Raw genomic sequence first — 15,080 nt, 5'->3', positions numbered from 1 at the left:
CTACAGCTACAGCCTTCCTGCCCCTCTCCCAGCCAGCATGTGCCACCCTGGAGAGAGGATGGGCACAGCTACAACTGGGGAGGCTGTAAGAGAGAGGAAGATGAGCTCAGGTGGGAAAAGACAACAACAGCAGGGACAGGCAGATCCTGGAGAAGCAGAGAGCCCTTCCCCTTGCCAACATCCCTAGTGAAGAGGCAGAGAGAAAATAATGGATATTTATAAGCAAACCTGTCTCTAAGGCAGCAGTTTCCAAAGTCTAATAATAGGGTTTGGACGTGTTTATGGTGTGATTCAGACAGCATTGCATAAAGCTGCTTGGAAAGCTCCTGTCTGTCCCAAGAGTATATTCCCCAAAAGCTGTGAAGGTAAGAAGCCAAGAAACCTGCAAACTGCACTTCTTGCTCTGACCCTGTGGCTTCTCACACCTGCAGCACACAGAGCCCAGGAGCCCATGGGACAATGCTCTGGGAAAGGCAGACAAGGACTGCACCTGCCTCAGAGGCTGTGCAGAGGTGCAAGGGATGCCAAGGATGTGGAAAGTCACCTGTCCCCAACATCAAGGTGAAACCCCAAGTCTGCAGATTGCCACTGCCATGCCTTGGCCACTGGGCTGGGCTCAAACCAGCCCTGGCAGGATGGGCAACACCACAACCCCCACAGGCAGTGGCCCTGCTCTTGCTTGGTGCTGACTCAGATGAGTGTGTTGAAAGTGCAGCTTCCCCAGCCAAGCTGGAAGGCAGCATTAAAAACAGGAAAGGTCAAAACAGCCTCATCTCTGTCCAAGGAAGAAAACAGGGCTGGGCTGGGTTGGGCAGCACCTGGACAGCATGTTCTGAGGCCGAGGAATTGCAGTGATCAGCTCTCCACCCTGCTCTTCTCTGACAGCCTGTCCAACAGCCCATTCCAACACAGGACACCTCCCAGAGAGCTCCTCTCTGCTCCCTCCAGGCAGAACAAGTGCTACAACCACGTCACACAGACTAGGAGACACCAGAGAAGGCCAGAGCAGCCAGCAAGGATGAGGTGAGGAATACTGTAAGCCTTGTACATTCCCCAGCCAACTGCAGGTGTCTTGTCCCATGTCTCACTTCATGCCAACACCTGATCTAGCCACAGGCAGGGCCACGAGGCTCTGCCCAAAACCAGCTTCCCAGTGTGCCAGGGCAGACACCAGCAGCTCTGCAGAAAGCATCTCCATAGCTTCTTTTCCAGAATCAGCCAGAGTAAGGTGAAGAGTCCTTGCCCTACAGACAGAAAGGAGCCAGAGGTGAATTGCCTACACAGTCCTGATGTCCCAACAGGTTTGGTCACAACACTCCTGAGGCTGCTCCAGGCAGGGGAATCCAGCAGAGGCAGAGCAGCAATGTGTGGTTTGACCCTTCACCCACAAGCTCACAAACCACAAGACTTTATTTTTTAATGGAGTTTACAAATTCCTGCCCCAAACCTGCCTCCTCACACCAGATCTCACATTGGCTTTACTTAGGGTCAGAGCAAAGAGAAAATACAAGAAGAATGGGAAGCCCCTTCTCATTATTGATGGTTTTTTGCTTCACCTCAGCACTGCACAGAGGGCAACAGTCCTGCCCTGTCAATGGCCAAAACATGAGTGGAGCCTGAGCACCTCCTATCAGAAACCTCAGCTATGGCTTAGTCACGAGAGAAACACCATCAGCAGCAATTTCAGCTCCTCCTTCCCAGTGGTCTGAGCTGGGATTGATGGATGTGCCACGTTCTGGCTGCCCAACAGCACAACCCATGACAGCAATTAGCAGGGACTGAAGGAAGAGAGGCCTTGGCTCCTCCACCTCCTGCCAGGAAGGCTGTTCTGTGCCAAAGGCACTGGATGAGGCACAACTTGTAGGCAAACTCCACGTGTGACCTTAAATGAGCTGTTGTGTCCTTGGTTTGCAGCTCCAGGATGCAAAGCTGTCCACTACCTGCACCTGTGTTTACTCCCAGGAGCCAAACACTTGCTGTATTCCTCTGGAAAACAGGGATAACTCCTACTTATTGCCAAGTTATCAGTTCCCCACCACCACTCCAAAACAGGAATCAGGAAGGTCATTTCAAATGGGTATTTACTGCACTGTCTTTTCACATTAAACATGTGGTTATGGGCTGTGACATCATGGACCAGTGACACAAGCAGCACCAGAGAGAGGTGCAACTGATTCTTTAACTGCATTCATTTCTTTATTTGATTTAAGGTCAAGGATTGGTGAGGGAAGAGGCAACAAGCAGGGCAAGAGTTTTGGTTTGGATTTCCTGGCACTGTAGAGTCCTGTGTAAACTTTGATGAGGGGAAATGCTATGGACACAGACACTATAACACATGTCACTGTGACTGACCTTCCAGGCCAGCTCACCCAACTCACCCAACTCACCCAAGGCTGAAAACCTTAAAGCTCCACATCTGACACTTCAGAGTGGTGATACCTGCACAGGGTGAGATCCATCTGAGACACCACACATAGCTCCCTAAGCCTTCAAAGTCTGAACGTAGAGTCTCAGCGTCAAACTGCTCCTCCACCCAGGGGGTGCAGTGGGAGAGAGCTGCATTCTGCAGGGTGTAACCATCCAGACAACCAAGCAGCACTGCTTGCTCTTGCCATGATTGTAGACTTGTTTCCAGGAGAGCACAATGCCATTAAAAATCTCCTTAATGCAGTGCAGGGGATGCAGAACCTCTCCCTGCACTTCTGAAGTTGTTCTTATGGTTCAACCTCATCCAGCTCCTCCTGCTTTGTCCCAGCTATGGATCACAGCCTTCCCTTCCCACCCTGCTCAGCTCTTAACCTCCATGAGACGTGCCCAGCACTGCATTCTGCACCTGCACCCACACACGTGTCCTGTGTGGATCCCAACAGCTTCCAGACTGAATCTGCTCCCTGATCCACCTCCTCTGGCACTGCCCAGCCCAATCCAACCACAGGCACAGCAGGGCATGCAGCTTGTGCAGAACATTTTCTCTGCCCCATCCCCTGCCATCCCACAGAGTTCCAGGGATGGGAGTGAAAACCACTCCCTTCCCCTAGCTGTGACACTGCATATTTAAAACTGGAGGTGGACGAAGTCCAGCACTGCTCTGCAGCACATGGGACCAGTGCAACACACACTGGCTATTCTGGGAAGCAGAACTGCAAAAAACTTACATCAATCCTTCTCCTCTCTGGGTGTTTCCAGAGAGCTGAAGATGCTGTAGTCTAGAATTCAAAGGAGGTTACAGGAGTCTGGAAAAAAGGATTAGAAACAGCAAACAAACCATTGGTTTCATAGTAACACAAACACTTTGATCCCATTAAAACAGGTAATTGTCTCAACTCCTGAGTTTGGGGGTTTTCCTCCCAAAAGCACAGGTTTATCCTTGTGTCTCCTGGACAGAGCAGCTTCAGACTGTTTGTCTGTGGTGTGATACTTCACTGCTTGTGATTCAGTAATTTCAGTGAATTGTCTAGCAGGTCTTTGCCTCTTCTCCCCTTCCTTTTTCTTTAAAAAAAAAAATCAACTCCTAAACATTTTTACCTGAAAGAAAACCCTACGAGAAGGAAAGCACTACTGGAGCAGATGAGGATGGGGGAGTAGGAGAGAGAGAGAGAGAGAAGCTGAGCTGGATTTTCCCAGAGTCAGATTGCACCTGGAACAGAACCTCATCCCATCATTCCTTTTTCACTCTCCATTCCTCTCTTCTCTGGTGCAACAGATCCCAAGGCAGGGAGCAGCAGGGGGAATCTGTTCAGAAGTGGCTTCTGGGTTTCCAAATTCACCAACATGTTCTGTGTAGGCAGAGCAGAGACCTGACACTGAGAACTGAGAGCAGATGATGCTCCCTCCTTGCAGCTGGAGCAAAACCACCTCATGGCAAGTCTTTATTAGTGAGTCTTACAAGCACAATCTCTCAAAGAGGGAACTGACAATGGCTTGGGCAGCTGTCTAGCAGTGTCAGCAGACGCTTTGGGTATCCTTGGCCAGGTGTGTTGCTACCCTCCCAGTTTTTTCCTGCTTTGCTTCGGCCTCCTGGCTTTGAGGATGGTGTAGTTGGCATAGGAGGTGTACTGCTCAGAGAGCACGGGGACGTAGAACGCACGCAGCAGCCTCGAGGACCTGAAACCAGAAAGGGAAACCAAATCATTCCTACCTGTCCCATCTGCTCCCTGGTTCGTGCCACCATCACAAGGAGCTGAAGAGCAGTAGCCTGACCACTTCTTCAGCATGCCCACTATCCATCCCAGCAGGGGACAGAGGGCAGGGAGGTAATTATCAAAAGGAACTTAGATGCCAGAGAACAACAAAATATGGAGCTTGTGCAGAACATCCTCTCTGCTCCACCTCATGCCATCCCACAGAGTTCCAAGCATGGGAGTGACCACCACTCCCTTCCCCTAGCTGTGACACTGCATATTTAAAACTGGAGGTGGACGAAGTCCAGCACTGCTCTGCAGCACATGGGACCAGTGGAACACCCCAGAAAGCTGCCAGAGAGCCCTGTGGGCCCTTGGGATCACACAGACAGGCAGGACCCATTCTTCAGGACACTCTGTGAAGGTGACAGCAAGGCTGCATTTACCTCCTGGCATCTCCTCTCTTCTGTCCCATCTTTTGGCTGTTCCTCCACACGTGCCTGAGCAGCAGAGACAAGCTCAGATGGACACTGGCACACTGGAGCTTTGCTCTTGTGTTGATCTTCTGCTGAAGGTATTGAATTAAAGAGGGACAGGGTGCTCCAAAGCTGCCAGGGCAGAGTGCTGCAGGCTGCCAGCACTCCCTCCATGCCCTGCTAGGGCTGGAGCTGGCAGCTCCCAGCACTTCCAACAACTGAGCCACTGGAGCACTCAAGCATGGAGGGTTTAATGGCTGCATGAAATTAGTGCCTTTTGTTGGTTGCTAATTGCTGGAGCTGTGCTAGCTGAGTGCACTTTGAATGTGTGTATTCTCTCACTGAGCAATCTATTAGTAAAATCCAGGTTGAAATGTGAAGTGGGCAAATATAAAGTCCTTCAGCAGCAGCATTGAACCTTCAGAAGCTTCAAAAATTACTGAAATCAGGGCTGGGGCAGAGTTTTGCTTCCTCAGCAGTGAAACTTCTGTCTTTATGTGTTCAAAATCAACTTTTGGAACACTACCAACCTTTGACAGCCCCAAGTCTAACTCCATGCACATAAAGCTGCAGCAGCAGCAGCTCCCAGACTTGATTTGCAGCCTGCTGAGTGGCCAGGGATGGCAGACAGACCTTGTGCTTGTTGGTCACTGCCACACACAGCTCTGCTGGCAGCACAGCCAAGGCTCTGCACATCCAGTTCAAGTCACTTTTCCAGGAGTAAGATGCATTGTGCTTTGTTTGCTCATTGTAAGGCACAGCACTGGACACCTGTCAAAAATGCAGGGTGGGAACAATGGCAGGAACTGCCCCTTGAGCTGCATCTCCCTGGAGGCTCTCAGGGTTCTCACTGTGATGCAGCTGAGAACAAGCAGCTCCTCAGCTCCTGCACCTTGGAGTCTAAGCCCATCCAGGAACAGCCTGGTGCTATCCACTTGCACTGGCACAGCAGCAGGTCCTGCTCCACATAAGCACCAAGCAAAGCATTTCCCAGTTGAAATGTTTCCTCTTTAGACAAAGTGCTATTCCTCCCACACTGGAGAGGGAAAACTGAGGCAGAAAGTATTGTCTACCCTCAGAGAGGCTGAATTCCTAAAATTTGCAGTTCCTCCTCCTGACTGTGAGACTTTGCCTTCTCTCATCATCCAGCAGCACCTTGTCAGACTGCTTTCTGCCAAGCCTCAGCCTGTGCTGCAGGGTATAAAAGTGCTTCACTTGCAGGAACAAAAATCTCAGTGATAATCCTTAGCCCCTTTACAAGCACCCAGCAAAGTTCCCCAATAAAAGAATCCCTGGAAAAGGTTGCTCTTTGTGAATTCCTGAGGTGCTGGAACAGGGATCGTGTTCAAAGCAGAATCTCTCAGCAGCAAATAACTAGGCAGGAGATGGTAATTTTGGTGCATTCTGCACAAGGAACACTTTTTGCAGCTGTCATTTCCCTGTGCCTGGAAGCTGGAGGTCAGCCCTCCCTGCAGTCACTGTGAGCAAAGCCATCCCTTTGAAAACAAGGGCTTGATTTTCCTTCTCCAGCTCTTGTGGCTAATGGACATCATGTCATTGCTGAGCTTGTTCTGGCACCTCCTGCTCTGAGCCTGTCACCCCACCACTGCTCCCAGGGAATGGGATGGTTCACTTCAATTCCCATCAGCAAAAGACAAGGAAAAGGGAAAAAGAATGACATTCTTTGTCCAGCAGCAACTTTCTCACTGGAAACAGACTCAGAGTGGCCACGGGCACAAACCTCTCTCTGCTCCTGGAGCTACACAGCAGCCAAGCCCTGGATGGTGCTTTCCTCAGCAGCTCTGGTTCCCTCACTGCTGATGCACCTACAGCTCAGGAAGTCATGACAGAGCTCTCAATTCAGACAGGGAACCTTTACCTCCTGTCACCTCTCTTTGTCAGGCTCAGCAACCTCAGACAGCAGATGGCACAGGGAAGGGTTGGGATGACAGATGACAGGGAATATATATAATGTTCTATTTGCATTTGCTTCTAAATTTGTCCCCCAGAGACTGTGAGTGTGTGGAGCCTTAATCAGCACAGAGCTGCCAAGCAGCACCTTGGGAGCAAGGCCACAATCATTCCAAGCTGGGCAGCCAAAGAGCTGCTTTTCCAGGTTTGGGGATTCTAAAGGAGTGACTGCTGCAGCACTCAGAGCAGCTCCCAGTCAGGACAGAGGTGTGCTGATACCAGTGAGCCCAGCAGAGCTGTTTGGTGCTGTTTCTGCTGATTCCTTCAGGAACAGCAGCTCAACCAGTGCCAGAGGCTGTGCTGGGATGGAAGCAAACACTGAGTGAGGATGTTCCAGTCTTCCCTCCCAAGTTCATAGACTGACATGGAATGGCAGCAGTTACACACCTGTAGTGGTGGGAATTCTTCCCACCTGAACTTCCCACCCCTGGGACAGCAGGATTCAGAGAGAAGCAGGAGAGGGAAGAAGAGAAGGGAATGGCAGGAAGAAGAGGCAAGAGGAAGTTGAATCTCTGCCATGTGGGCAGGACCTGGTGCCTTCCAGCTATGGGCACACACAGGAAGCTCGTGATCAAAGCTCTCTCAAAGCCCATTAACATTTGCACTTCCTCTAGGTATTAAATTCTGTATAAACCAACTAAGGAGTAATTTAGCTCCCTGTAAAACAAAAGTAGGGAAATATTAAATTCTGTATAAACCAACTAAGGAGTAATTTAACTGCCTGTAAAACAAAAGTAGGGAACACAGCTCGTGTGACAGAGGAAAGCACCACTGCAGGCAGTGAGGCAGTTTCTTATCAAATCAGGGGAATGATATGCTGCAACAAGGTGACTGAATCGTTAATTTTGCACTAAGAATGTGTTTTCTGATGGAAAATCCAGTGTTTGGAGCAAGCAGACAGCTCAGCCTAAAGAGCTGGAAATATGTGCTCCTCAGTGGGGAGCTGTAATATATTTCCCCTCGCCTGTGCCAGATTCAGAGTGCTCAGCCAATATAGAATTAAATGGACCTTGGCAAAGCAGCTTCCTGAGGAGCATAATTAGCTGGTGGCTGGGAGTGCTCTCTAATTCAATTAGCAGCACCATTTATCAGAGCCAGCTGAGATTTACATTTGCACTTGCTGACGTCAACGTGAGACTCGCGGTGAGTCCCAGAAGCCTCTGGTTGAGCAGGAGTGAACTCAGCTGCTGGGGTCAGGCAGCTCCAGAGAACAAGAGCTGCAGGTTGGCATTGACTGGGGAGGGGATTGATGGGGTTTTATTCCCCCCAAAAAATAAATTCTCCTCGTTCTGCACTCACTGAGCTGCAAACCTGAAACTGCACTGACAGCTTCCCTCACTCAGCTCAGGGTGACCTTCTGTTCCTCCTTACCTTTTGTATGGAACAAGCTGCATTTTCACAGTGGTTTTGCACTTTCTACATAGGTAGCAAGGGACATTGCCAAACCTTTGTGTGGAGCAGGTGGCAGATCTGAGAGCTGTGTCACTGAGCTGAGGAGGAGGGAAGGGACCTGCTCAGCAAGGTGAGCAGCCCTGGGCATTATTCTATAGATATACTCCAGATATATATGACTGCACCCTCAGACCTGTGTGCCTGACCCTGGGCATAACTCTCCCCAGAGACCTGGTAGCTCTGGGATCCTCTTAGCTTACCAATCTCTAACTCCTAACATGCTGTTCTGACTGTGTTGCTGCTCTCCTGCAGCTGAACTGCCCAGAATGATCCATTCCTCAGCTCTCAGAGAGACAGCAGTGCCTTTGTTGTCTCAAATCAAAATGCAACAAAAACCACACAAGTCTTTTGCTGCATTTCCATACCTTCTCAGTTACCAGGTTTGCAAACACCTTTCTGGACTATGGAAGTACTTGTTGCTCCCCTGAAACAGTGTTGAGGCATCACTGATGCCCTCAGAGAAGCTTCTGGCTGGCAGGAGTGGCAAACACTGCTGGTGCAGCCACAGACACACACCACAGTGTTTGCTTTGCACATGAGGTTTCCCAACCTCTCCCAAAGGCCAAGAGCTGCTGCCTGGGTTTGCAGGCTGAGGCAGAGCTTGGCTCCTCACCCAGCCACCAGGCAGCTCTGACTGCCACTGCCTCCCTCAGCTGTCAGCTGCAAAACTTGTGTCATTTCCCCTCCTGAGAACTGCTTGAGCCCCAATATTTTATGCAAGTTCCAACTCAAGCACACTCAGGGAAAGAAACCAAAGCAAACAGCACTGTCTTATTTTAGCACTGCTCTGACGCACTGAGCAAGGAGCTCAACACCCAGTCAGGAACATTTGCCATGGGAAACCTTTATATGGATGTGGCAGCAAAACTCCAGCACTCCCATGCAAAACAATGCAAAGGTATTTACCTGCCAGTGCTATTATGCAGCTGAAGCTCATCACTCTTTCATTCACTGCCAACAAGCTCCGGCAGATAAGTGAGGAGCTAACCAACCTTTGGTCCAAATGGGAAACTGCAACACAGGGAGGGTTTGAGAGACCCGGACAGAGTCATGGGAGCAGCAAATTCCAGCTGAGCCCCTTAATCTCTCATCCAACTCTTCACTGCACCATGAGTTGTCCTGGGAAGCTGTGCCCACTGCTGGGCAGGCCATGGCTCCTTGCTCACTGCTCCTCTTCAAGGGTGACAAGATGTGGAGACACTGCTGTTTCTCTCAGAGTCAGTGATATCCCCAGACAAGCCCAGGCCCCTCCAGTCCTTCCCTAGCACAGTGCCCTGGAGCTGTCCCACCTCGACCGCAGAAGGGCTGAAGGGCCAGAGCTCAGCACTCCCAACTGTGGGAGCTCTGGAGGTAGGAACAGCAGGGATGGAAATCAGACCTGCTGCTATGGCAACCTGGCCTCCTCCACTGCTGAAGGCACCACACCTCCCCTCTGCTCCAGCTGGGAGGCCTTGATAAGGAACAGCATGGAGAATTTCCAGCCCAGGAACGGCTGACGGGCGACACGGGCAGGGCTGAGGGTCTGACTGCCTCACCTCCTCCTGGGACATGCTCTGCAAACCTTCTTCTGCTCCAGCCTCCCACCAATGCAGCAGCATCTTTTAAGGAGGGTACAGCAGGCAGAAAGGTCCCCATTCCACCCCATCACCTTTAGATGATCTGTGATTGCTTATCATAGATTCAGAGAATGTTCAGGGGTTGGGATGGAGCTGAGAGATGATCCAGCCCCAACCCCCTGCCCTGGGCAGGGACACCTCCCACCAGAGCAGGTTGCTCAAGGCACATCCAACCTGGCTGTGAACACTGCCAGGGTTGGGGCAGCCACAGCCTCCCTGGGCAACCTGTGCCAGTGTCTCCCCACCCTCAAAATATCCAGGGAGTTATGTTCCCCCTTCCCACCCCAAGTTCTGCCTTTACACCTCATCATTCCCTGGGTCACTGCTCTGAATTTGAGGCTCTCTGTGACTCCCAACTTCCCACAACACGCTGCTGCTCCACAGTGAGCTGATGCCTTTGCTCCAACAAGTCAAGGCACTGCTTCCAGCAGTAACAGCCACATGCACTCTCCCTTCACAAGCCAGACTTGAAGGACCACACACCACACTGAGTGGGCTACTGGAGCTTGGCTGCAGGCTTGCAGAGAGCCTTAGCCAACAGGGAACACTCAGCTTGGGAGTCTAGCTGGAGTTTGGATGATCTAAATGCAACACACAGTATTACAGATCAAATCAAAGTGATTGCACAGGTTTTCACTGCCAAGGTTGGGAGGAAGTTTCCAGCCCCAGTCTGGCAGGAAGGACCTGGACAGCATTACCCCCAGAAGCTCAGAGCTGCAGCATCACATCTACCTATATGTGTAGCCAAATTCCTGAGAGCCAGACAGGCAGTGATGCTTGGCAGGACACAGCTGTAAATGGGGAAATTCCTTAATCCTATCCGTTTCCCCCACTGAGAAGGAAGGAGGGAAAAAGAAGAGAGAAAAATATCAGTGAGTACATGGAAACAGCACTAAAGCAGTGAAGAGAGTGACAAGGACTCCAAGTCTCTAAGGAGATCTGAAATAGGTTGAAAAGAGAAATAAGTGGTTTGTGGTGTCTCTCATGAGCTTTAATCAATGGTTCAGAGGCTGTAGGTGAGGGCTGGAAGGGCAATGATCTGCTCCATGAGACAAACCAACTCCCTCTGTACCAAACATCAGCCAAGCACAGGAAACATGAGCAGGAGTGGAAAGAAACCACAGAGAACTCAGGACATTCTGGAGAAGTCAGAAATAGAATAACTCCAGAGTAAGTCACTTGGCTTTCATCAGGCAGGTGAGCACCCCCAGCAAACTGCACCCCATGGCTAACCCAAGGGTCTGGCAGGCTCCCCTGGACCTGCCTCAGTGTCTTTGACTGACTTCAAGGGACTTTAGATGAGGCTGAACCAACCAAAGCTTGGCTCTTGAGCAGGGAGCAAGATAAACCAGCTTTAAAACACATCATCTTCAAAGCAGAAAGGCACATCCAAGGGCATATACTCTGCACAGAGTCCTTTGCAAAGCTCTCCTGCAGATGTTTCTATTGCCTCACTAATAAGACTCACTGGCCACCTCTTTCTCCCTTCCTAAAGTCCTGCCCGAAAGGAACAGCAGGTCTTTGGAAAACAGAGTTCAGGAAAGACCTTGCCAAGAAAACTTGTTTGTGTCAGCAGGCTGGGAACATTGGGGCTCTCCTGGGAGCTGCTCTGTCATTATCACTCCTTCTCACTGTTCAACTGCTTTTCCCAGCCCCACTCCCTGGAGGGTCCTGCTACTAGGAAGTAATAAGGTCTCACGTGGAAAACAGGAGGGCACTGAACTCTGTTAGTTTTTGACAGAGATTTTTCCACTCAGCCTCTCTGTCCTGGTATGACAACTACAAGACCAGAGCTTTAAATGACCAAATAACCATCCCCTCAGAGCTGAGGGTTTCTGCATTTGCAGAGGTTTGACAGCCCTGATTCCACCCCATTTAGCCTGGAGGAGAGCAAGCTCAGCCTCTGTTTCTCACAGAAATTCCTGTGCACATAGACAAGCAGGTTCAGTGAGCAGCAGAGCTAATGAAGAATGGATTCTAGCAGAGATCTCTTCCATGGATTCTCTGTTGCCTAATAAAGGTCTGACCTCGCTGCCTGCCTCCTCTCTCTGCCTGCCAGCTCTCATAAAACTTGTAAGAGCTCATGCTCTTTGAGACTGGCTGAAACCTGTCTTGAATTTGGCTGAGACAAGACAGCAGACTCAGAAGTCTGTTGGGAGGAGATGACATGCACCTCAGTTCTTTGGAAAGGGAACCAACAAACACTGCTTCAGCAAGAAGGGAGGATTCTTTTCAAACATAATTCTTCTCACCACCCTCTCGGCTAACTTCACCCTCTGAGGAAACCTGGGTCATAAATACTGCAAGCACAAGTTTGACAAAGGTGTCACTGTGGCCAGCAAACTGCCTTTACTGGAAACTGAACTTCAAGCTGGCATTTTTCATCTCTCCTCCCTGTACACAGCTCTCACAGACCTGACACCCCCAGCCCTCCCTCTCCCCTGGGTACAGCATACCTGGAAGCATCTAGGAATGGCTTGTAGGCAATGGTCACCCACTCTTCTTTGTTGGATGAGTACCTTGGCTCCCTCGGGGTCTCAGTGGCTGTATCCAAGTCCACCAGATAGTGGCACTTGGAAATGTCAATCTGCAGAAAGACAGACATCCTTGTGTTCTGTTTCCTGTGAGTTTCTCATTCAGACAGGCTGGTACTTAGTGATCAGAGGGCTAAAGTGCAGCTGAAATGATTCATGCAGGATATGTAGTACAACGTTTTGAATGTTTTCAAGCCAAACCTTTATGGGGGACCATGAACTTCCACTACTGCTTTGGTCACTGGAGGAACATCCTTGGGTCCCTCCAGGAGGCAGTGCCACTTGCAGCTCTCATGCTGAGGAACTGTCTCACAGAGAGGAATATGAAGTGGCAGAACCAATTCTGTTGATGCTTTGCCTGGTGGGCAATGTGCTCAGGAGACTCACCTTATGCCCCTTCTCCCAGCTGCAGGAGACTCACCTTATGCCCCTTCTCCTCCCAGCTCGGAATGCAGCATGGCTATGTCTTACTCTCTCAAACCTTTCCTTGATGGATGCCACACTTCACTTTACTCTCCCACAAAATTCTATTGCCAACTTCCTTGGCCATGCTTGACATCCCTTTCCTGAAGCTCCCTCGGGGTTTAATGGAACGATTTAGGCTGCAAACAATTTAATTAGGTGGGTACCAGATGGCTCTGTGGCATCACAACTGAGTGGCAAATGAAATTACACCATGGGAAACTCAGCTGAGGAGAATGTTCAATCCACTTCTTGCACTGTATGAGAAGAACATTCCAGGCCCTGAGAGAGGTTCTGGCTCATTAGCACAAAGACTCCCAAACCACTAACCAAGTTTTTCGCTAAGTGATGTCAAAGTGCTCAGAGAAAGACAAGTTACTGCCTCAAGCACTAGGCCTGATCTCTCTAAACATTCCCCTAAAAGGGTTGACACTTCAGGTGCCAGGTGAACACAGACCATTCCAAGCACAGCACAGTGCATCCCTGCAAGTTACAGGGAAGTCAAGGATAATATCCATCCTGGTCATTTATTTGGGGGTTCACCCAAGACCTGGGTGATGTACAGACCTTGAAATGTTTCTCTGCAGAAGGAAGTCAGTCCTAGTGAGCAAAGCTGCAAGGGATTTCTAAATTACATCCTATGCTCTTCTGTTCTCCTTTCCTTTTCCTCCTCCCACTCTTGCTTTATTTGATGCAACTTCTGTGCTGAGTGCTGGAGAGCTAAATTTGGTCACATCCTGACTAACAGGAGTGGGCACAGCATGGTACAGAGCTGGAGTGAAGGGCACAGCATGCTGAGCTGCTGCTGCAGCCACGTGTCTCTCACTGGGGTCTGGAGGGATGGCACCAGTGAGAAGAAAGTGGTGAAAAAAACACTTCCTCTGAAGCTGTTAACAGTTTCAGTTTTCAGGCCTAATCTACTGTTCCTGCTTGGATATATCTTTTAAGAAATAATCTTCCTTATCTCTTCCTTAGCCATTTCGGAGCCAAATGCATCTCCCCAGCAGGACAAGCACAAGAGCTGTTCAATGTGATTAAGGAAGGGAGAGTTGCAAAAGCAGAAGATGAAATGAGCCTTTTCCCCAGTGTCTCATAGCAACAGAAACACTGAGATCTCCTCTTCCATTTCCAAGCAGAGCAGTGATAGATATTTACACCTCAACCAGAGAGATCAGTCCCATTTCTGGAGCCATTCATTGGGTTTGAGCTCCATGGCTCAGATCATCCTCTTGAACCACTTGTTTTGCCCCTTTTAAATGACTCATGATACTGAGTCCCTATCACAGTTCTTTCAGGGCTTGCTAACTTTTCTTCTATTCTCAATCTGGGTATGTTTGCCCTTGGAAGCTCAATAAACCTGAGAAAAGATCTTCATCTCTTGGTGCTATTAGCAGGACAGAAGTAAGAGCTTTAACCCCCCATTTCAAATTCACATTTAGCAGCTGATTCCTCCCATCCTGAGCCCTTTATGTGAGCAAGAGCCAAGTTGTAGGGTGCACGAAGCACAGAACAGGAGCGTGTTGTGCTCCGTTAGTCAGAGGCTGTGCAGCAGCTGTCTGTGCTAAAAATACACCCCAGCTAAAGACTTCACAAATGAAATGCAGTGCAGCAGACAGCTCCTCTCAGGTGGGAACATGCCTCCTGCCCACTGCCACTCGCTGCAGAGGGAGCTCCAAGGGAGAGCTTCAACCCACAGCACTGCCAAGAGTTAACTGCTCATGAGCTGAGAGGAGCTGGCTGATAATTTTAAAGGATTCATTAGTTTTGTTTAGGGAACATAACACAACCAGGACGATAATATAATTTTAAAGGATTCATTAGTTTTGTTTAGGGAACATAACACAACCAGGAGAAGTATAAATCCAGTGTGTGTATATAGTAGATAGATAGATAGATACACACACATTGCACAATCTACAGTGATGTTATACTTTGCATCCCATTACATAGAGGCAACATATATTACATATTATGTACATAATATACAACTTATTATAGAGAATATATGTAAGATTAAATATAAATATCATCCCAGTGTACATGAACAGATTCCCACTGAAACCACTGATGCAATTCTTTCAGTTAGCTTCCACCTTAAGTTCCTCCTTAGCTGCAAATATGCTGAATGCATTTATATTCCAAAAGAAATGGAAGCACAGAGGGAAAAATTCAATCCCTGCTCAGTGACAAATATTTTCTGGGGGGAACTTTGAGCTACTCATTCAGTTCACTTTCCTGTGGTCACAGCAACACACTGCACCAAACCCCAAACTGCAGTGACTAGGAATTATTACTTCTGCTTCGTTTATGGTGCTGATGATTTTATGGCAGATGAAATGCAAACAGAAAACACTCCCATAAATGGGGGAAATTCCAAGTGCTGCAGAGAGACCATTTTTGTTCTGTAACTTGTATTATAGTTAGAACATAGATATATTTCATTATTAT

General features: G+C 49.2%; 1 protein-coding gene across 1 annotated transcript in view; it reads right to left on the bottom strand.

Annotated features, from left to right (window-relative positions):
• Positions 1–3,980: 3,980 nt before the first annotated feature.
• The window catches only part of ALG9 (ALG9, alpha-1,2-mannosyltransferase), an 18,838-nt gene continuing 7,738 nt past the window's right edge, over positions 3,981–15,080 (bottom strand). Inside the window, exons 10-11 of the mRNA XM_009076541.1 lie at positions 12,093–12,223; positions 3,981–4,104 (exon numbers count right to left, since the gene is read on the bottom strand). Coding sequence (XP_009074789.1) covers positions 3,981–4,104; positions 12,093–12,223 — 255 coding nt within the window. The remainder of the gene's footprint in view (positions 4,105–12,092; positions 12,224–15,080) is intronic.

Source organism: Acanthisitta chloris, unplaced genomic scaffold (genome assembly GCF_000695815.1).
Source record: "Acanthisitta chloris isolate BGI_N310 unplaced genomic scaffold, ASM69581v1 scaffold6046, whole genome shotgun sequence".
NCBI lineage: Eukaryota > Metazoa > Chordata > Aves > Passeriformes > Acanthisittidae > Acanthisitta > Acanthisitta chloris.
The sequence above is the reverse complement of the archived record's forward strand: the minus strand, read 5'-3'. Positions and strand labels throughout refer to the sequence as shown.